The sequence below is a fragment of the Larimichthys crocea genome, chromosome III, assembly GCF_000972845.2.
Source record: "Larimichthys crocea isolate SSNF chromosome III, L_crocea_2.0, whole genome shotgun sequence".
NCBI lineage: Eukaryota > Metazoa > Chordata > Actinopteri > Sciaenidae > Larimichthys > Larimichthys crocea.
In genome coordinates, this window is record NC_040013.1 from 46,297,481 (window position 1) to 46,321,574 (window position 24,094).

Consider the following 24,094-nt stretch of genomic DNA (forward strand, 5'->3'; position numbering starts at 1 on the left):
GTATGATGTGACTTTTACTAACAGGAGCAGGCGTAACATTATGAAATACCTTTTGTAATTCTTGTTTTGTATTCTACTTTTGTACCTTTCACCTCCCTCCCACTTTCACACTGTGCCGTGTCATTATAGCCTCTTATTTGCTGGCGCAGGTGGGCCGATAAGCTGATCCGTTTACATTGCTCACAGTGAATAGCAGCAAAAAAAAGCCCGGCCCCATGAGGCCTGATGATTCTGCGATGTGGGCCAGACTCCTGCTGAGTAATGGTGTCAAGCCAAACTCCCAGTATTAGCTATGCTAGCGGCAGCAGTGGGACCAGCCTGTGATTCATGTTTCATTAATCAAACATTTTAAAGCCCTGTAGCTAGCTACAGCAGACACTTTGGATGTATCTCTCTTAATCCTCTCCATTTTTAATCAGGCTAATCTTGCACAAAATGAAGAACCTGGTTTGGAAATATAACTGAAGGCAAAGGAAACGCGAATGTGTCTCTCCCTGTCTCTTCCTTAGTGCCTCTGTTGATCTCTCAAAAGCTCTTTTTCTGTTTTTCTCTATATACAGCGCTGTGCACCTGCTTGCAAACATGAACTTTAAAAAAAGTTCTTTAAATTCTACCCACATCTCTTCCCTCTGTTAGTGCATTCTGCTGTGCTTTCTTGAAATCCCTGCCTCTGTTGCACCTTTTGTTTTTCCTCATTTTCCATCTCGAATTTAGCGATCTGTTTACAAGCTTTTGTGCAGCATCAGTTTCTAAGAAGACCAAATTTGATCACATCCACATATATACAGTTTCACCCATGAGATCATCACTTTACTGCTTGCCAGTTTCAGTCAATAAAGAACAATAAAAGCTCTTAGTTATGTTGGATGAAGTTTAACAAGGGGAAAGTCAAGTGTTAATTATTAACATATTGAGCAGAGTCGACGATAGAGTGGGTTAGGAAAGAGCTAATTCGATATGCTGCTCCAACGGGAATAGTATGTTCAATATATGAGAGTGAATTATAGCTATGTGTGTCTGTCTGTGTACATACTGAACACATACATGTGCATCTGCCTGTGCATTACTCCTCTCAGCATCTAAATATTACGACAAACAGTTGATGCGTAGGCCCAAAATCGAACATTTTTAATGTCCTCAAAGCTGGGATAAAACTAAATTTCACAAACTGATCAGCAAGCTTGCCTGAAAATGTCCCAGCTTTGGAGCATTTGTTGGGTAGAGGGGACAGATTGAAAATTTACAGTTTCATAAGCAACATTATGTAAACAAATTGTTAAATATCAGCTTGCAAGCATAAATGTTCCTAATGAGTCCTTGGGGAAGTGCGCCACAATGGTGCAGTGTTAACTGTGGATGTAGGTCATTGCTTTGTGTATGGCTCATGTGTGCCCTTGCCCTACTGCTTTTCACATGCTGGGAGAATTTTTTCATATGTTTCTTCATGTGTTTACTCTGACCTTTTTCTCAAAACCGGACTGGCAGTTGGATGGTTTCCTCTGCTTGTCTCGATTTGTCTGGGTAGTAGCAGTTCACCGGGGAACATTTGTGATCGGGCTGCAGAATACGCCTTCAGTAGTGAGGTTTTCCTTTGTGAGGCGAGAGAGGAGAGGTGGGCAGTGGGTGTGTATGTGTGCTAGGTTGTGGGAGGTGGTGGGGGGGTATTTCCCTGTGTATTTCCCAGCATTCAGGCAGTTGGCCCATGTTCAGCAATGATGTAACTGTCCCCTCAGCAGACTATTCATGGTTAGAGAGGACAAGTGCAGCAGCTCTGTCTCACACACACCTGCATGCATGTAATCACACTGCTATCATCATCATCATCCATCAGTCTGTTTCGTTTATGTGCTGTACAAGGACACTTGTTCCAGGCAGAATAAATTAAATATTAATAAATGACAGATAAGGTTCAATGACACTTTTTGAATATAACATAACAATACCCAAACCTTTCGACACACCTGGGGACATTTGATTATTTGAAGGAAATTGGTATTCATCAATAAATGTGACAAAGTTATGAGTATATTTAGAGGTGCCTGCATGCATTTTCTTAATTATATAGTGGTGGGGCTGTTGGATTTTCAGTAAGTACATGAATAAACAAGGGTATGTGTAAACATATGGCATTTGAAAGTCTATCTCAAGTATCATAGACTTTCCATAATCCAACAGTAAGAAGTAGAAGTCTGGTTCTTTTAAGTTAAGAAAACATATTAATATAAAACAATCACAAGTGCAGACAGAAGGCTGCCAGAAGCAGAAACAGACAACAGTCAACTTTGGAAAACTTTGACAAACAGAAAAGTAATTATAGCAAGAACAGAAAAAAAGAAAACTACACAACTTTTAGATGACATTAACTCAGATACCACAGTAAATGCCTTCATAAAAACAACTTTAAGGACACTCAAAGCTTCAGTTGCTGGTGACCCCCTTTAACAACGCTAATAGCTTGGAGGGCTCACGTTATTGTTGTATGTCAGAGGTGGTCTCTCCCGAATGTCTTTCTGTCTCTCGATAGCTGCTCTACTTTATTTTCCCATTATTTGTTTCTTGTACTCTTGTTCTTGCAAATACCAGACGATTGGTGATCTCTGTGGATTCCTAAATGCAAAGCAGTTGCTTGTAAAAGCGGCAAGAACGTCTGCTAACAAACGTATGTCACTTACTTCAAAGGCTCGCCGTGCCTGTAGTGAAACAAACCATAGATGCAGCAGATCTTTGTAACAAGGAACAAGCTTTTTAACACACTGTAAACTGACGTCCTAAACAACATTATATGGTATAGCATTGTTTATATGTATACAACATCCACATGTCACAAACAACAAAAGCTGATAGAAAGTTTCCAGTCTTAATTGACCGAAGTATTGATTTCCAATACTATTCTGACTACAAACAGAAACCAGGATGAATCTAAAGCCAAAACCTTGGTCTTGCATATATCTGTTGACTCTAACAATGCCATTTGAAGACACATCTTTAATACAAGGACCCTAATCAAAACTGAACAGCAGTTGACTTCAAGGTAACCTGTGAAGTTTTTGACTTCTGGTAGCATAAAAGAGTTTTTCTGTGACTGGGTCTCTGTTTGGACTGCCTTGTGCACACACACAATGGTGCACATACTGTACTGTATGAGCACTCTTTACTGTGAATATGGATGTAAACAATGCAGATTTGACATGTAAACATAACTTTTGTTGGCAAGCATACTCACAAGTCACCTTTAAAGTGGCTTTGCCATTGCCCGCATTTTGTGTGTGTGTGTGAAAACAGATTTCTACTTGTAATCCTGTACAATTGATCTTCTCTTTTCAATCTAGTGAGGTCTTGAATTCTCAAGTTCTTTTATTGCTAAATCAATAATCAAAGTAGGAAATGTTGGCTCTATACAGTATTGCAACATGGGAACTTACTGTACTATTTCCAACCAATTTCATTAACTTGTGTGAAAATGAAAAAAGACTTTGAGGGCTATTTTACAAATTACTGCGGCCCCCATGTAATACTAGTCCTGTGCAAATAGAGTAGAGATTGACAGATTTGGTCTTCTATTATACCTTCTTCTGTTATCTATATTCTCTGTTTGGATTAGGTCTTCAGACAACACATGTCCTCATTGTGGTTTGTTATATAACAGAAAGACAGGCTGGACATCAGCCCAGAGGGTTTCAATTTAAGGCCCTTCCACACTTTAAACTGAACTTGTGTCCTGTGGAAGAGGGAGGATGTTGTTTTAAAGAAGGAGGTGAAGAGAGAGGCAGAGAGACAGAGTGAGTGATCGAAAGAGTGTATGACATTGTGTGTAAAACAGGATAAGCCTGTGGATGAGCGGTAAGGGTTAGGGTTACAGTTTAGAAGAGAGCGACTTATTCTTACAGTAACGTGTTTAGAGTAAATCAAAGGTTTGTAGATATGTCTCGTGTCTCATGTCCAAACTATTAAATGATTAGTGCAAAAATCCTTCTACACTCACTAAAAATGCCCAGAACTTTTCTTTGGACATCTGAAAATGTACTTATATGCAAAAACCCTCACAAGTATTCACAGGCAGTCACACACACACACACACACACACACACACACACACACACACACACACACACACACACACACACACACACACACTTGTTCCTTAGCCCAGAATGTCATCATCTCAGTCAAGCGTTCAAATCTGATTTAGAGCCTTTTAGAAAAGCAATCAGAAAAGAGAGCTTTATTGGAACACAGAAGATGAAATCACGACTTATTTTATTCATTTTCATAACTCGCCTACAGGAAGTCATTGGGGCAAAGTCATGGGTCTGTTTGGTATAGGGGATGTTAATAGCATCCTCTGATTCCTGCTGGTCTTCACTTACAAAACAAATAACAGTGGGTGACTTCACACCAGAACATTGGTTTAGTTTGAAATGTTTTAGGTATACACAGATTACGTCTTGGAGATTCATAACATTATAGAGCGTATTGGTTGTTTAAGAATTAAGCATCAACTAAGCTCTTAAATATCGTAAGTATAGATGTAAAGCATTTGACTAACTGATTTAATGGGTCATATTTGCTTTAATTTGTTTTAACATGTATCAGAGTCTCAGAGAGTATCAGAGAATCAATCCTAATATATCTAAATTCTTTAAAATTGGCTACACTATTTCGGGACTTTTGATATTTAATAGTGTATTAATAATTATCATTAATAAAAAGTAATTTAGGAACTCATTTATTACTTAACTACAGCAGTTATCCAAATCACTCCTCCTACGACTGTCAGCCCTGTAAGGGCCATGAAATATTGATGCTGATAACAGTATACTGTAATTTTTAGTCATTGTTAGCTCTAGGAATGGCAATGTCATATCTCATGTCATGTAAATGTCATATTAGATATCTCATTGGATCATCTGAAATATCGCCGTAATGAATGTTGGATGAATTGCCATCATGTTTGGTTCAGACATTAATGTTCCCTACAAGATGAATGGTAACTCTTCATCCAGAGCCATCATCATATCAATTTTAATTTGTTTAATATTTTTGGCAAACATCTTCATAACTAGTGCATTCCTATCAACCTCAGCCGTACATGCTTTGTGTTTATTTGTGTTTAGCTCAAAGTATTCCTGTGACTAAGTACATCCTCACAAAGTTGCTACCATGGCTGTAAACTCTTTGTTTTGCTGTTGTCATCCATAGCTTGCCAAATGTGCATGAAACAGCCGTACATCAAGATAATGCAACAATCTACGGTGTGGCTTCAGCAGTGAAGGTCATGTTTATGTGTCAGTCAGAATCAAAGAGCAAAGTCCTCTGTCTAAATGCACCACTTTGGATTGATGATCAAAAGTCATACAAGGAGAAAACCATAGCAGAAGAGGCAAGGATGCCAATTATTTTGACTCAATAGACCAGAATGCAATGCAGTCACAAGTCATATTGTGCTTTAATTCTCTTTTTCCTTACGCCGACTGTCTCTCACTATCATCATCCCTCTCTCCAACTTCATGTGCAATCCAAAGTTGAATACAGAACACCTCATCTGAGCCATATTTCTGTATTATTTCTTTGTTCATGTGGATTGGGTACTCCATTTCTCTTTCATATTCCAAACACGCCATGTGAATTAGAAGGTCTACATTAGGTTGGTTGAAATGTGTTTCTGTGTAATGTCCTGTGATTTTCCTGCCTTTCACCCAGTGCATGCTGCGACGGGCTCAGGCCTAAAATAATTGTACTAGTTGTGAGTATATTGAGACAGAAAAGGAAGTAGGAGAGAGCAGAGCAGACAAATTGAAGGCATTTAATGTTTCTGAATAAACATTTCTCTCACACCATCTGAGAGACGTTTTCTGGGATTACGGCTTCTCCCCATCACAGCCGCTCAGCCGTTAATCATCTTTACTCTGAAAGATTTCAGTTTCTTGTCCAGCTTGTCAGTTCTAATTTTTAAAGTCAAGCGTCACACACTCTCATTTGTGGAGCATTGTCCCCTAAGTTGCTTTTAAAAACTTTATACAGTATTGTGTGGGTATGCTGTGACTTGTACTGTGAACACAAACAGCTTAATTAAATCACAAAAACACACATTAGCTCCTTAAGTACACACAAAGTGTATATTTTACTACAGCTGGATTGTATTTGGAAATTAAACAGTTGGCATTTCTCAAGGAGGTACCATTTCCATGGTGATAATGCCCGTTGCTTAGCAATCTCTGCCGTCTTTTCTCCTTTTTTGTCATAAGGCGTAAAATCCTCAAGATTAGTCGCCTTGGCAAATGGCCTGCATTGGCTCTTTGTCACTGTTTCACCATCCTTTGTTTAATCAGGCATTTTCTATTGAGATAGGAATCGCTGTGACAAAGTAGGAAAGATAAGCGTGAGTAATGATCATCTTAAGTCACAGCCAACATTTTAAACCATTGCATACGCATTCTCACACAACTGTCTCTTGAATGAATTCAGTTTTATTAAGCACACACAGGCATACACATTTTTTTACACCCATCCGATTCCATCAAATGTTGCCCTAACCTTAACCCTCACCACTGCATGCTTAACTTTAATCCTTCGCCTGATCCAAAAATAATCCAAACCTCCCTAAATTCAGGTCCCAGCACAGAGACAATCTTCAGTCTACACATAACCCTAACCCAAATCTTAATCCAGCACCTTGTACAAACCTTTTAAGGAGATTTGAAGCTCACAGGAAAAAGTTCATCATTATATATGCCACACAGACACTCTCACAGCTTTACGCCTCTGCTCTCCTCCTCCAGTGAGGTCATCCTGTCCAACATCGACGTGGGCATCGCTGGCATCTGGGAGTGCCTGGTGACCAGTTCCCGTGGCAACACTTCTCAGCAAATGGAGATAGTTGTTCTGGAGACGTCAGCACCGTACTGCCCAGCTGACAGAGTCACCAACAACAAGGGGGACTTCAGGTGAGTCACATCTCAACAGTCACGCACAGCCACCCAGCCATGTGGGTGGGTGAGGTGAGTCCAAAGATTGTATAAGTAATGATTGGAGCTTCCGGCTATGAAAAATGAAACCAGTGTAGAAGTGTCTTAAACTTGCATTCTTTCTAATGTTGTCTAAAAGGGCTCGGTTCCACAGGTTGCAAAAAGAATGTGTGGAGTCCTTTGAGTAAAATGGTCCTCATCTCACTTGATTTACTATTAAACTGAGTAAGTTTATGGCCTCACATGTTAGTTTCAAGTCTGCATGCATATGTTCAAATTGTAAATGATGGTTCCATTTAGTGTAAAATAGATGTAGGCTACTTTGTGGTTGACAAGTTGCTACCATGGCATGTCCATGGGTTTTCAACCTGCCTCACGTCTAATAAATATATGTACGAAGCTCAACTCATTGTAACATAAACTACATAAATTAAATATCCTGTGCACATACTGTAACTACACCTGATATGCTCATTCCTCAACAGACACAAAGCAACTGCTTAAACAGGTACTGTTCATCTGGCATTAACTCTGGCTGTACCACTACTGGAGGTAACTTCACTGGTTCTCCTGGTACAAGGACTTTACAAAGTTAAATTCTTACACACTTAACCATAGAAACACATTTACCTGCTCTATCACAACCAACATTTCAACCATACATCAAATCACAAATAACCTAAATAACTTCTAAACTAACTTTCCCCCACCCCCACACACTTGGACTAATCCAGTGACCTCCCCCAATTATGTGAGCCAGGGTATAAATACAGGAAGTGGTTCAGGCGTTTCCCTTTTTTCCCTGGACCACATGGTAAGAAACAAAAAGAGTGCAGATTTAACTTATTGAGGCCAGAAATAAACCAATAAACCACATTTCTCAATACTTGTATCTGTATTTATTTCAACCAAAACTGTTGAAATGTGGGATTTTACAAAACACAAACAAGCACGGGATGGTCTGTATCTGCATAATGATTACTGATGCAACTATGGTGAAAACAAATGATTAACAAGCATGGTTGAACTGAACAATGTGGTAATGCTGATGCGCATGGAACAAAATGGTGTGCTCTCACCCACTTTGTTACACCAAGATTGTAACAATCGTAATGCCAAACTTGAGGCTTCAATACAGTGAAGCCTAAACCAATGTGTGACATCACAGCAGGTTTACATTTGGGTTATTAATGCTGGAGAAGCTAACACTTAACAACAACCTGCTTTATGCATCAATGAAGTGAATGATTCTTTCTTATAGCTGAAAGAAAACAAACAATATTCATAATATTGAAACATCATGAAACATCAAGCACACAAATGCATCATCCAAAACACAACAAAAAAATCTGCTATAGATAGATTAGACAAAGATTACATTACTCAGCATTTGCTGCTGTGAAGCTAACATGCAGAGGACAAAATGAGAGCCAGCATACCATTCAGATAGCAATACTCACAAACAGTGACCACTCTGAAACTGGGTGCACTAAATTGTAAAATACAAAGTTCTACACAATGTTGCTTTAACTCTTAACAGTGCTTATGTATTCATGTATCACCTACTGTAGTAATGGACAGTAATCAGCTCTTCAATAAAGTAGGGCATTGGTTTAATCTCGCTATAATTTAAGTCATTGGAAATATTCCCAATTAAAGAGTCTACTATATAAAAATGAATACTGTAATCTCTCCCACTGTTATCTTTGCATGTACAGTGCAGTTAAGTCTGGTTCTTGCAGGATACCATGCTGGTTTTTGTTTCACCTGACAAACAAGATGTGGCTCATTAACTTTTAAAGACTAGAATTAAGTATGTACAGTAGAGCCTGGATTTTTGGAATGAAAACTCCAACAAACATTACGGCTCAGTGCATACCAGCTTTAAAGTAAGACTATAAAGACACGGGCACATGTTCCCATGACCATGGTTTCACACAAAGCAGGGGAAAAACACTCTTTGCCCTCAGTCTATGCTCTTTTCACCTGTCCTGCCCTCCTTGCAGCCACCTTGAAACCTAGTAGTTGTACCGACACACATCCTCCACCTCCCCATGGGTGCGCTGGTGTTGCGTACTATCCTTTGTAGCCACTGTACTTTACAGCCCAGTTCTGGTGCAGTGAGTACAGGGGCTTTGTTTCTGCCCGGAGCATTGGAGTAATGGGCTGTAAAATGAGCCCCCTTTTTTGTTGGGGGCGAAATTAACGCCATTTATTACTAAGTAGCTACTGCTGCTGCAACAATGTGGAGAGAGACAGGATGGAGAGCAGAGAGATGGAAGCTTTCTACCCTCAGAACAGATTACCAGCCTTCTGAGTGTGTTGCTCTTTTATTTTCATTTAGATGAAGTCAAAAGTGTCAAGCATTATTCCTGCTTTTCTGCAGCAGGATTTTGACGTTGCCTTAAGGAGAATACCACAAATCATAAGATACATGTTTCTCCTCTGATTGTAGACAAATTGATCAATACGTGCGAGCAGCACAAACGACTCTTTCCTGAGGCTGCACAGAAATAAGACATTCAATCTACAACAGCGCCAAGAAACAAAATCTGGAGTTCTTTTATTATCTGGGAAATGGAGGCTAATGTAGTGGACTATGAATGTTTGGCTGACTTTTTACACTCAAATGAGCTTGATTTTATTGAATCACTAACAGGCATTACCCAGAAAATGGAAGGTTTCCCATTTACCCGTAAAATCACCCCTAACACAGGTTGGTCAGTAGAGCAACTCCAAGACTTGGCTCTTGACGACATTATTGACAAAGTCTCATTTCTTGCTTCAGAGGAGACTTCACTGAACTTTACATGGCCATGTGAAAAACACTTGTAATTACCCTTTTAGGCTGAAATTCCCCTTTAGGAAAAAAACTGGCAGAAACAGATTTCTTTTGCATATACACATGTTTTCTATCTTCCATCTGTGATGCATGTTAAAGGGATGCTCAACTGTATAATATAGTATTGCACAGTTGTGGGAATCCAGAGAGACAAATTAAATAATTAATGGCACATTGATCAGCAGAAGGTCAATGGTCAAAAGGTATAACTAGGTTTTAGGCACTAGTATGGGTCAATCTTGAAAACACACAGTCCTACATTTCCTGATTTAATTTTATAGTGTCTTTCACCCTCCATGCCCTGCAGTTTGTATCAAAAACCTTGCATTATCATAAATAATTATGAAGTCAGCAGGGTTATTTTTCAGAATACATCATACAAGTGTTGTCATGGAGTATCCATGATATTCATGTGTAAAAATGGTGGAGTAAAAAAAGATAGTTTCATTGTGCAAAAGAAAGACAGTAATGTTGATTTATAAAGTTAGTAAATGAAGCTAATTAAGTCAGAAGTCATTAATAAAAGAACTCATTGTTTCACAATCAAGGATCAGAATCTGGCAGTCTTCTGCAAAAATAATTAGAGCTAGCTGTAAATCAAATATGCAAATTAAACATTTCCTAAGTACAGGGAGTGTGAAATTGCCATCTGGTGCAGTTTACATTCCTAAACTAACTTCATTCCTGATAATCTGGAGATATCTTGTGTAACAGGTGGCCAAAGACTTTAGCTGGGATCCTGGCCTTCCTGCCCTGTGCCCCTGCCGCCTTTGGCTCTGCCCCTCACCCCTCAGGCAGCGCTCCTCACCCGTCCGGTCAGAAGGAGAAGAAGGCGTGGCGGCGCTGCGATCGGTCCGGACGGTGGGCTGAAGAGGACTACACTCAGTGCCCGTATGCCAGCGAACTGACCCGCGTGCTGCATGAGCTCACGCAGGTATCAGTATACACGGGCTGGGATTCATTCACAGATTCTATCCCACACTTTTTTCTAGCATCAGTTTTAATTTTACAAGCTAATTATGACAACGGGCATGTTGAGATACGTATTTGCCAACCTGCTCAGCCTAATGGCAAGATTTGACAACTTCATATTCCTCGAGCGCAGAAATGAACATCTCCACTCATTGGGCTGTAGCCTGCAGGTATTTGCAGATCTGTACATGTAAGCCTTTATACGCATTATACAAACTGACTGATGATGAGCTTTTTCAATTGATATTTCTCATGGGATTACTCCACCACATCAAAGTAATCAACTTCAGAAAACAACACACATGGCTAGAAATAGCATTACCGTGATTTATTATATGTTGTCGAAGCTCTTTCATCTAATGTCCCTGTTGAATTGTGATGTTGGATTGTGTGATCGTCCTCTCTGAATATTTGTTTTTTAAATTCCAGATAACTATTAACACCACCAACGCTCAGCCTTTAGGCCAGCAGCTTGTGACCTTCACCAGCAGGGCAGCACACTTCACCGACGTGATGGACGTCATCTTTGTCACACACCTGGTGGAGAGACTGACAAGGCTGGTGGAGAAACGTAAAGATGTAAGATACCCCACAGACAGCTTACTGCATAACATGTGATTTTAGCCTTGTTTCCAGTCTATATCTATAATTATTCACATTTTGTCATCATTACAAGTTTGCCAAATATGCTATTGGCACTTCCTATTTGCATGTTGCCAATGGGTGTGTCCCTGGATTGCTTTGATACTGAAGAAAACTTTATAAAGAGTATCTTCATTTTTTAAATTCCACTCAGATTTTTAACATCATCTGAAACTGTAAGTCAAAAAAAAAAAAAGGAGTATGATTATTTATACAAATTGGGGCTTCACGCCTCATGTCTCTCCCTTCATCCCTCACAGCTTTAAAATCTCTGCTTTGAAGGAGGACTTTATAGTACAGCCTTCCTTTGTCCATTGCACTGTCTTTTTCACACCAGCTCCAGCTCAGACTGCAGCGAGTCGTATTCATGCTTGTGTTCGTTCACAGTTTTTATGAAAGCAATTATTTGCCTTTGTCTTGAGAAAAAAATTTTATTTATCTGTTTAACTGTTGACTAGCTTATCGAGAGGTAACAGTGGCTACTCAAGAGCCCGAATTTATCTAACCGAAAAGTACACTTCAGTGGATGTCAGCGACAGACAGCAGGGGCTGTCTAAAAAGACACGCTGTTGTCCTGCCTTCAATCCTTCAATCGATTTCAGACAGCTTAACTTTTCACCTCATATGCCTTCCTCTCGCCCATGGCGGCGTTAGACCAGAATGACAATTATGGTTATGAAGATGCATCTCTTTTTGGGCGAGCCGTGTTTTACCTTTAGTGGACTTCTCTTCTGTCTGTGGCCAGAGGCAATCTGAGGGCTTTACATCACGCTGAAGGTCAGGCGCTGCGAGGCGATGGGTGTTGAGCTTAGTCAGTGAAAAGAATCAATATTAGCTCTCACTTGTCCAATTACTCATCATAGGTCACTAGGGAGATATTATTAGGAGATACTTAGAGTTTTATCATTCCTAAGACAATGCTGATGAGACCACCCTCCATTCATCCAATAAAGAACAGCTGAATGAAGCAACAAAGAAAAGTACAGTAAGTAAATAGCGAACTGCCATCCCAAGAAAGTGATTATGCCCCATTGGAGCTGCTAATCTAAATTAAATCTCCCTATAATGAATGAAGCCACCATTGCCTCCCTCACATTCTGAGTGGAGATTATAAATGTGCCTGTTGTTGTGGATATGATTGATGTGCATGATGAGTCTGCCTGCTCGTGTGTGTGTGTACGTACTGTTTCGGTACAGCGGTGTACAGTTCATTTGCATACTTACATGTTTGTCTGTGTTCTCGCAGCTGGGGGACTATATATCAGACATAGCCAGTAACATGATGCTAGTGGAGGAGCACATCCTGTGGATGGCGCAGAACGAGGCCAGGGCGTGCACTCGGATCGTCCAGTGCGTGGAGCGTATCGCCGACCTGGCGCTGACCGGAGACAATCAGGTCATTTCTAAGGTATGGCTGAACTTGAACCACCAACACTCACAGCAACACTCGGTCAGGGCAAAGGTTGATAATTCTGATTAAATGTCCCACTGTTTTACCATTTTTCCTCGAAGCCTTAGAATAATGAGAAGTTAATCTGGTTCTAGCAGAGAGCTAGAATAAGGAAGAGAAAGATAAATTGCTCCTTTTGTTTCTTCTTGCTTCTGTCTAGTTTTTAACCTCTCTGCTGTCACTTGGGATAAAAGCATCTGCTAAATGACTAATATAAAAATCTCTGCCCTCCCTCCTCCCCCATCCATTCCCTCTGTCTCACCCCCAACTGCTAATTCTTGGTTTTGCCTCCCCCTAGGTATCTGCTAACATCGCTCTGGAGGCCTTTCTGATTCGCCCGTCTAACTTCCTTGGTCTGTCCTGCACGGCACTTCAGCGGCCCCCCTCATCTACCACCTCACCCCTCCCGGACAGCCACTCCCACACTGACAAGGACAGGAGCAGAGAGCGTGATGCCGTGGGGGAATCATTGCTCAACTTCAAATGCCACACTGTCAACAACAGCGGCTCACCGGCCAGTCAGCTCAGCAAGGTAAGGTGCAAGTTAATAAATGATGTGAAACTTTCTAAGATATGCTATTCTGCTCTTTTACTCGGCTCTGTCGGCAAAATCCGCCGAATTCTCAGGTCAGGAAGCAGCGTTCTACTGAATGTTTCTCTTTTTCGCTCCCGGTGGGTTCTTTTTTTTTTTTTAAAGGCCACACACGTTTGTATTTCTTGACACTGTGTTCAAATGCAGGCAAGAGAGAAGAAGGAGAGATGTTCTGACAGAGGAGAAAGAAAGCAACCAAGAGAGAAATAAATTATGGGAAATAGAGTACAGCTTGTTTAGCAGCTCAATAAAAATGAATTCTTCAACACCACACAGTTGAGGCACGCAAGAAGGATTACCACCTGCCCTTAAGCCCGTTGTTGGCCATTTGTACCAGCATGATGACACCTTGTTTAGGTTAGCTGGCATGCCATAGATAGGCTGGTGATAGGTGGGGTTGTAGTGGGGGCAGGGCCTGCAAATAAGATGATAATTTGGGAGTCAGTGATCACGGGTCACTCCCCTGCGATGAATAAGATGGCCTGTGACTTGAGTTTTGGTCATCCTAAATGACAAATCTCCTGCTACAGACAAAAAGAACTCTACATCTGCAGACGGCAGGCAAAACATCCAACTCCCCCGGCACTGAAGTGGCACAGTTCTGCAACACTTGAACAGTTTGCGCCCTCTAGCTATTCAATCCACCGATGAATTTATCAGCGTGCATGTGAGTGTACCCTTGTCTGCACATGTCGGGGTGTGTCAGCAGGAGAGAGTGTGTAGGTGTGTGTGTGCTTGTTTCATCTCCCTCATCTTCTTCTCTGGTGAGACGGTATCAAGTCTCTGCGGTTTTGTCAGCAATTACAGCACTTAATTCTAGCTCCAGGCTGTGTGTAGAATGCGTGCATGTATGTATGTCTGCATATCTGGACGCTGAGCTAAGTCAGCTGCATCACAGGGAGGACAGTGCTGCAGCTCTAGAGGCCACTCTACAATGTCTTGATGATTTCCAGATGGACTTTGTCAAATTAGAAGGCAGTTGTGGAGAAAACATTTATTTTGGTTAACTGCGAGAACACATCCCCATACCCGCACTTCATAGTTCTGACAGGTTTCTCGACACACGACTTGTTGAATCCAGAAACAAAAAATGTGTTGATTTCTCTGTTCTGAAGCTGGCTTATTGGACACAACCCCAACGCCAAGTCTTGGCACTGTCCTTTAGTAGCATATTTGAATGTGAAACTCCCAGCACGATGGATTTGGCTTTTCAAAAACTCTAAATATGAGAGGTTGTGTTGACATGTGCTGCACTCCAGCCCCGGCTTCTAATCATTGCCTAATCTCAAGGAGTCTTTTCTCTTAAAGCAGCTGACAAAGATGCATATTTGAGGAAGAAAACTCCTGCCTGTCTTCCTGGTTATAGCAGTTATGTTTGTGAGTATATGTGACCAAGATGAAACGTTTCCCAGCAGCAGTGTGGTGTTTTTTTTGCATATTTCCGTGTTCAATGCAAGTGCAATGTAAATAGCAATTATAACAACACACAGTTATGTAAATGTTTTAATTATCTGATTATATTGCATTATATGGTGGGTCATAGTTTCTATATTGTTCTACAAACAAACATATTTAATATGTGCTGTGTGTGACTTGAGCTGCGCTCGTGCTGCTGTTTCTCCAGGTGTGTCTGAGTCAAAAGCTGATTTGCATTCCTGCTCCGCTCCTGTTCACGACAACCAATGTGCAAATCAATCATCACAGAGCTTAATAGCAAATGTGTAACACAATGTAAAATCAGCGAGCGATTGAAGCGACTAAGCCTCGCATGAGCATTTATCTTCTGCATCATACATCAAATCAGCATATAAACTGGTGCAAGTTTGCTTTTCTCTCCACTTGCTCCAGCTCAGCCTGCTTACGTCAGGTTCAGCGTGGAGCTACGCAGACAAGCCATGAATCCATTTAGGACATCCATCCTACAGTCTAGGACAATCCGTATTAGGACAGAATGCAGAAAATCTCGCAGAGGTGACATATAAAGAAATGAATTCATAAGTAATTTGATTTGATCTGATTTTGCCATCATCCTGCACCACGTGGCAACGTCCTGCTTGAAGCTCATTGGCTGTTTTCCACTTTCCAGCGTCGGATGAATTTCTCACCCAAGCTGTGAAACTTTTTACTCCAGCGCTTCTTCACTTCACTTCACACTTGTTGTATCCATCTCACTTAATTCCCCTCCTTTAAGTTTCACATTGCATACATTAATTACATTTCCCTCCATCTGAAGTAAGACTAATGTCTGTGTGTTTGCGATTCTTGCAGTACGACAGCAATTCTGCTATATTAGAGGTTTTCCATCATGTTACACAGAAAAAAAAGTGAAGATGTGCTGTGTAATTACTTCTTCACATAATCACTCATATCCAGACTGTATCACCAGTACAAAGCGGTGCTATTATGTGTACATTACTGACTCAAGACTGTGATGGAGATTGGAGACTGTATGTATCAGTGGCTAGCTGGCATGGAGAAATCATAATAAGAGTAGGGCTGCAGAACATTAGAGGCTGAAGCCATACTGTATCTCCATTAAGTTAATCTTGATTTAACAAGGCACGTTGACTCTAGAACATCATATAAATGAAGTACCCAATTTACAACAGCACTCTGGGGGAGTGCTCGTAGGTGGAGAGAGGTTCACAATAATCATTTGTTTTCAGTCTCGAGTGTGACAAAGACAATATACGTGTAAACATATTCACATATTAGGTGGACGACACTTTAAAGAGATCTTAATGGATAAAGTCATCCTGAACACAGTCCATTGTAAAAAGAGATATCATAATAATGACTCTCAATACCCATTGGCACTGCTGCTGTTATTCTTCATGTTGGCATTCATTTCACAAGGGACAGACAGTTTTTTTTGGTGGCACTTGATATATTTGAGTAATTTTTCGAGAAAAAAAAAACTCTTGAAAGGTCAGTTTTTGGGCATGAGATGGAAAAAGTGTAATACTATTTCTGCCTCATTTAGCGTGCAGAATGAACACAGCTTGTCCTCCCTGGGCGATTCACACTCACTCACGCCTACGAGCAGCCCAGTATCCACATCTCGCGCTCCGCTGGAACAGTTGTGGGACGAGCAGCGGTGCCCCTGCTTGAGAGCACTTTAATGGTAATTGTTGAGGGACACAAAAGTGACTTCAACAGCCCTTAAATGGGCTCTAATCTATTCAAGCTATCGCCACCATGCAACAATATCTTTCTATTTTCGCCGTTCTCTCTCTTTACCTTTCACAGAGCACGTGGGAAAGACCGCCAATTACTGCTAATCTGAAAAAGTCTCATAGGTGCAACACTATACTAGCACATTTTCTGGCAACCGGTCTCACACACAAACACACACAGTGAAGTTCATGTGTTAAAGAAAAGGATGAATTTTCTGTTTTCGTTTTTCTTTAATCACTTTTACCTAGACAGATATTTGGTTTCAGTGTTGAATTTTATTATACTGAAAACTTTCCTCCTAATATTTTACAAATGTTGGAATATTTCAATCAGCTGGAGACCCCCACTTGGGCCACTGACATGAGTATTTTTGTGATTTTGCGCCCCCAGTTTAGAGTGCAAATATGGACAGTTATACATGTGCATTTGATATGATAATATGACTTCAACTGGCAAGTCAGCAACTTTGCTAACAGCCAAACATCAAGCAAGCACACAGCAGACATAGTAGCCAGCTAATATTACTTACTATTCCAACAGTAAGAAGCCCAGCTCAGCGTCTGTTTTTCAGGATTTTATTTTATGAAGCTCTCACCGACTAAAAGTTAGTTCCAGATTTACTGTTCACTCACTCCTTTTCTCTTCCTCTGTCAACGCCCTCTTCATCCTCTTCGCCTCTGTCATTATGTCCATAGAAACTGCTGAGCCCAGTTACACTGCCTGCTTGCCCAGCTCAAGTTCTGACATGACGTGCTCATAGTCCAGGTAGCCCGTCTAACAAACTGAGCTATTATAGCAAACAGCAGCTAAAGTTCACAGCAGTTTACATGTCCATCAAAAAACTCTGTAAATCACTGGACAGCTGGAGGACATCAGGAAAAATCTAAAAACAATTTCCCCATAAAATCCAAATCAGTAAAACTGTTGGTGGTGTGTGACTTAGTTAACCCTAACCCAAAGCACAAAGTTACTAAATATTATAGTGCAAAACCAGGCGTACAAAACAGTGGGAATGACAGACGCATCGTTCAGATGACTGCAACATGATTCAGTATCTGTTTTTTTTTATTGTAGAAAAGTCACAATATGGGCCTTTAATGAAGCCACTCAATTCAAATTTCACATATTCAGTACATGAAGTCTGTTGTAAAAAGCCCTTACATTCATTTAACTGACATAGAATGCACAGCAGGAAAGGTTGAAGGGAGATCTTTGTTGTTTAGACCATATCATGCCGTGTTCATGCAGGAATATCCTGCAATATATGGATCTGTATTATTCCCAGCTATACAGACTAAAGCCTACGTGATAAATTACGTCCAAATTGATATGTGTTGTTTTAGAGAAAGATCTATATTAATTGTATTTGTTAAATGTTGATTCTTTAATGAACACTATGTTTTCGAGGAAAGAATTGGCCCCTTTAATCAACCTTTAATGCCTTATTGAGCGCTTGCTGTTGGTGTTGACATAATTTAACTTTCTTCCTCCTACACGCTATGTCTGAAGCAAGTCAGAACTGAAAAGTTTGAAATATGTTTTGCTATCAGGAAATGAATCCGTGGTCCGTTCCTATCTTCCATCTTCACCGTCTTGATGAGTTTGTTCCTTTGCTTCACAATAGTGTTGACACTGCAGCCAATGGTGCCTCAACTCTACATAGATATGGATCTTGTATTTGAATGCTCGAAGCACTGAGTGTAAGTGTTGCCATGACAATAAGGAAACCGCACATCATTCAGCTGAGACAAATCTCATAATTCAGGGTCTCACAGCAGGCTGCCTAACAGTGGTAAGGTGGAGGACGAAACACGTCTATAGAAAGAAAGCGTAGACACCAACTGGTCTTTTGAATGCATCCAATTAAAACCAAAAACCACAGAGTGTTTGAGCAAAGCAGACATGTAGATGTAGCGGGAGATATCAGATGTGTAATTTCAGGGGATGAAAGACAAAAATGGCAAGAGCAGCCATTGTGAATTCAGAATAAAGACCTGATGTGTGGCAGTAACCATCTTTTCTCCCATCGGGAAGGCAACGTGTGTGTGTGTGTGTGTGTGTGTGTGTGTGAACTTTGTGCGAGATAAATACATCAGAAATAAATGCACACACACACACGCACATACACACACTCCCCCCGATGACTCATCAGTCAGCCTGTCGAACACTGCTCAGTTTAACAGCACACTGGGAAGGCTGCGATAGACACACAGCACCGCGGCTTGTTATCAGCCACAGGAGATACTACAAAGATACACACAAGCAGAGACGAGCGATGCACAGTCATCATATAATCACGACTCGCTTCTGAATCATGCCGTTGTACATTTGGTAGTGAGTCACTCTTTATTTTGGTTCTCATGTTGTTTGCCAAAGTATCAACATATTAGTCGATTGTCCAATTCTAACTGAACTATATTTAGAGTAAATCAGAATTTAAGTGATGGGAATGTTAGCTTGTATGAGCTTCTGTGACACTGACATACGCGTCCTCATTGACTTCCAGTGTCTTTGCCGACAGCAGTCCTGAGTGTCATTAACAAGAGCAGTGGCACACAAACTTTTTAAGAAGGGCGTTAACAGAGATTAGTAGGCTAGCTCTTAAAAAACCACGCAGACCTCCCCATAAACATGTAACTAACCCGACCGGCCCAGTGATCTGCTCTCTGTCTCTCACTGGCAGAAGCTCAGCACCGTTTAGAGCCATTTTGGGTCCAACTGGACTAAGACACACAGCATATGGCCCTGCTGTGCCAACACCTTGCCGCAATAAAAACACAGCTTTAAAACATCAGCACCTTACGTAATGCACTCTATTGCAAAAGTGTTTGTCTGCTGATTGATTTTCTGTAGTTTCACTGATACGTTTGGTCAAAGTTTGACTGTGATAGATGAAGGTCAAAAGAGAGAAGGGGAAACTAATCTTAACTGTGTCTTTTGTTTGGGAAGTTGTTTTCCTGGGTTTAACTTGAACATTAATAATGAAATAGTACATAATAATGTCCCTGTTGTACTTGTATACATATGTATGCATGTAGAAATGGAGAAATCGTTGTTCTTCGGGGAGTTTTAATAGAATCAATAACTCGCATAGGTATCATGAACATCTCCGAGTCCCAGTGGTGTGATGTAACAAGACCAGCTGGGACTGTGTGTCGTCTCCTTCTCTTTCTCGCAGTGTTTCCTGTTGCTCTCTGTCAGGTATCAAATAAACACCAAAATACCACAAAAAAAGGAATTTTATATTACCCTCTAGGCCACTTCAGCATCATAGATGTTCCACCCTGAAAAAGAGATCAAAATTTACTGAAGCAACCAGGTGTTGGAAGAACTGACATCTTCACTCTATAGGCACAGGCCAAATGTAGTCAGATTTATGTAACAAAAAAACAGCCACACCAGCAGCCCTTTAAGACACACACTGATGCTCTAAGTTCAATGCTAACCTCAGCATGACAATGTACTCAGTTGCTGATAGTGGTGTTTAGCAGATGTTTACCATATTTACTTTAGACACACGTCATTAGTTTTGCAGGTAAATAAAGTATTGGACCAAATGTTGACCTGGATGAAACATTAAGGGATCACTTGTAGTTCATCTTGAGATTAAAATGAATATTTAAATTCATTTCATGGGGATCCATACAATAGTTAGAGACATTTCACTCAGAACCACAAATGTCAACCTCATAGTGGTGTGCAAAGAAGTCAATACCTGAGGACCATGAATGTCTCTAACAGAGTCCATCCAAAAGTAGTTTCAGGCATTTCAGACTGAACCAAGGTAGCATGACAATGAAAGCCATCGGTTTACTTCATTATCTATTGCTATGAATGTATCTAAACAAGAGAAGTGTTCACCCTTAAATGATGTATTCAAATTATGACCCGGTTTTGTATTTGGCTGGGTCTACTGAACTAGGTGGGGCATTTATACTTTCGTGCTCGGCATTTGCATGTTTTACTCAAACGTGTAGCTGCACATTACAAACACTACTTTATTTTCACATCTCTGTGAGATAGAGCTTCTCACCCACATATTAATATTACAGCATAGACAGCGCAGATGTAGTGTATGTAAATGATCACACGTTTCACTGAGTCGCATTTGGTTGCAGACGACATTCCTGTCTGGCACATACTGTTTCAAAGGTCTGTTTTAAACTGGTCGGGATAAATCAGACAAAGTAAATGCTGGTTGTTGGGCGTTTCCAAAAGGTCACCATCAAAAACCACATGCACTTCTGCCTTCTACCACCAGATCTCTACACACAGTAAAACACTTTTGCTTCAAATTTATAAAATATGAACGCTATCTGCAAAAATTCAAAAAACACAAAAGGCACAAATAAAAAATCGTCCCACTTGACTTGACTTGAGACTTTTTTGTGTGTTTGAGTTGATAAAAGGTTAAGTGATGTTTTCAGTGCTTGGTGGTTTAGATTCAGGTGATTGGCAGTTCTCACAGGGTGATCATGGTGCGGTTGCTGTGGTTAATGTTTTTTTTAGGCTGGCAGTACAAAGTTACATTTACTTTAGAGCCCTTATCACAGGCTGCAGGGTAAAATAGAGGTAAAATTATTCATTATCTTGAATATCTTCAAAATTATAATTAAACAAAGATTAAGGGAAAAGGAAAAAATAATTTTGTTTTTCTTGATATAGGTTTGGAATCACTGGTCTTACACGTGGTTATTTGTCAGCAATTAACTCAATCAACTCTACTGACATACATCAGTTATGAACTCAATCAGCGTATTTTAAACATAACTCTACTCTTGGTAAAGCTTTATATCAGAGCACACAATGCAAAGCTTCTTCACAGTTTACACTGTGATTATTAATTTGATTTGAACTGACGGCATACCAGTGCAGTGTGTATGCCAAAGTCCGATTGTTGTTCAGTAGGTCTCACTGTACCCCAGAATAGATGGTAAAAAAAAATCCTTAAGCATACATAATTTGGAAGTTCTCACATTATTATCGCCACATCTTGTATTTCATCCCTTGTATTTACATGTATGTATCAGTATGTACTGTACTGGTACATTGTAAATTGTGAATTGAGAAGAATTATCTTTAAAATTCTGTTGTACCTGTGTGCTGTTATATTTTCATATTGTATTGTATTGTATTGTTTTTCCTTTTCTCATTCAGAATCTTGAATTTTGCAATTAAAATAAGCTTTTGTAAAAATCAACAAAAAAACAAAACAAAACAGAATTTTCAAGATCTTTTTAGCATCTTGCTGGATTACGGCGACCTTTAGCTGGTATCACACTGTTTAATACCACAGTGTCACTTTGTTTGGAACAGATTCGGAACTAATTATCCCTAAATTACACAAACATATGGCATCTTATCTTATTTCCCAAGTCAGTGGGCATTATCCTTGAACTGAACTGCAGAGTGTATGGTTCATTGAGGATGACAGTTTGGGACAACATTTACCACTTTAGATCTCCCTCTCACTTGTCATTGACAGGTAATTAGTAGAAGCCTTTAGGCTGAACGGGTGGAATATTCCCACCTCCCCCTCTCCTCAGATAGCCTGTCTCTGCTCCATGGAGCTCCACTGCGTTTTAATTACAGCCACCCGGCTCTGTGTGGGTGTGTGTTTGTTTTTTTGTTTGTTTGGTTTTTTTCTTTATTCTAGGGGTGTATGTGTGTGTGTGTGTGTGTGTGTGTGTGTGTGTGTGTGTGTGTGTGTGTGTGTGTGTGGATTTGTTGGTGCTTATTGGTGTGAGGGTGGGTTTCTGCATGTGTGTGTGCACATGTCAACCGCCCTCCAGGTTAAGACTCTATCTGGGGACACTGTTGTAGCTGAATAGAGCCGGGGGCTGCTGCTCAGTAAACCAGTCCTCTCATGTCAGCACAGGCATCTAAGACAACCAAATATGACCCAGTTTGTCCCGATTCAGTAAACATGGCATTTTATGAATGTGAGTGCTTAATGTCCTGATAATTTGCTTCTAATTCTAATGTGTCGGAGATGCACTGTGTACAGTTCTCTAATAAGCAATGGAGGATTTAAAGTACTTAACTCATGCATGAACATAGCAAAGACTCTCCATCACCTCGCTGACCTGCATCTCTGTGTGGACGGGCTCAGATTGAGGTAATCTTCGCTCCATATTTGACATGCAAACGACCTGAGGTTAATTGTATGGGAGTTGAACTGCAGTTAAGTGTCAAACCCAAATGGCATCGGGCATTACCATTTGATGGGTATTAAGGTTTTATTAGTTCTTGTTATGCTTCATAATGAATAGTGGGTGTGTAGTGTGTGTGTGTGTGTGCCATCCTCAGAGCGTGGGTGGGTGTATTAATCTGAAAGCATGCATGCATACTTGTGTCTTTTTTAGGTTAATGTATTTCACAAGCACGCTTGCATCACAGTTTGCATCATCGCGTACAGTATGCGTGAGTATGCAAAGGCGTGAAGCATTTGCGGCTCATATATGCATGTGGCTGTACATCCACGCAGCTGCGTTATGCTGCACAGTGAGAAGGCATAGAGAAATTTTACTCCGTCCCAGAGGAGTTGCGTCTTCATTTTTTTTTTTTTTTTTTTTTTTTTTTTACTCTATCCGCAGCTCGGTGAAACAAACAGGCCTGTGATGCAGCAGTGAGAGGCCTTGAATGCTAAACACATCATAAGAGAGGAAGGCAATGGAGAGGAGGAGGAGGAAGGCGGGAGACAAAAAAGAGAAGTGGAATTGAAAAAGAATGAGAACGGATGTGATACAGCAAAAAGTGACAAATGAAGGACTGCAGACAGACAGGAGGACAGGAAATAGGGAGTGAGAAGTGAGATGGAGAGAGTTAGCAAAGGATGGTGATACTAAGAGCAGGAGAATGAGGAAGAATCGTCCTATCAGTGGCTGGAGATCAGCAGACATTGGGGGATTCTGTCCATTTCCGCTGAATGAGAGACAGATTTATTTCCCCTTTTGTGGAGGAGCAGAGGAGTTAATCCTTTACTGGACATGTTGTTCCCAGCTGAATCATTTGTCCCATCCCATCTTTTCTTAAAATCTACCTTGAGAGCACCCAGGTTGCTTCTGACACTTTTATCATGGAGCAACTACACCATGCACAAAGCTCTTCTGTGGTGATCAGTGCAGCCACGCCAAGCCCCTCTGTTGTCTGTGTTACAGTCTTCTACCTCTGCGACGCACTGACGAGATGAATCAAGACATTTTCTCATCTCTGACTGTCCTTTTTTTTCATACATTTAACCAAGATCTTATTTTCTCTGTGGTGAGCCGTACCACGCTGTCAGCCAGCTACATCCTGACAGTTACTGTAGAAACGACAGCTCTGGCCTGCCCACTGCTTAAGGAAAAATAATCCTTTGAAAAATAGGTCATTTTCAATTATATATTGTATCTGCATCTTAATAGTGTCTTATGCAATCACGTCAAAGAGAGGTAAAAAGTTGCCTGTAACCA

General features: G+C 40.6%; 1 protein-coding gene across 1 annotated transcript in view; it reads left to right on the forward strand.

Moving 5' to 3' along the window:
- Positions 1–24,094, forward strand: part of adgra1b (adhesion G protein-coupled receptor A1b) — a 153,798-nt gene that overhangs the window by 42,178 nt on the left and 87,526 nt on the right. Inside the window, exons 8-12 of the mRNA XM_019274589.2 lie at positions 6,780–6,944; positions 10,522–10,741; positions 11,209–11,358; positions 12,668–12,829; positions 13,170–13,403. Of these exons, the coding sequence (XP_019130134.2) occupies positions 6,780–6,944; positions 10,522–10,741; positions 11,209–11,358; positions 12,668–12,829; positions 13,170–13,403 (931 nt within the window). The remainder of the gene's footprint in view (positions 1–6,779; positions 6,945–10,521; positions 10,742–11,208; positions 11,359–12,667; positions 12,830–13,169; positions 13,404–24,094) is intronic.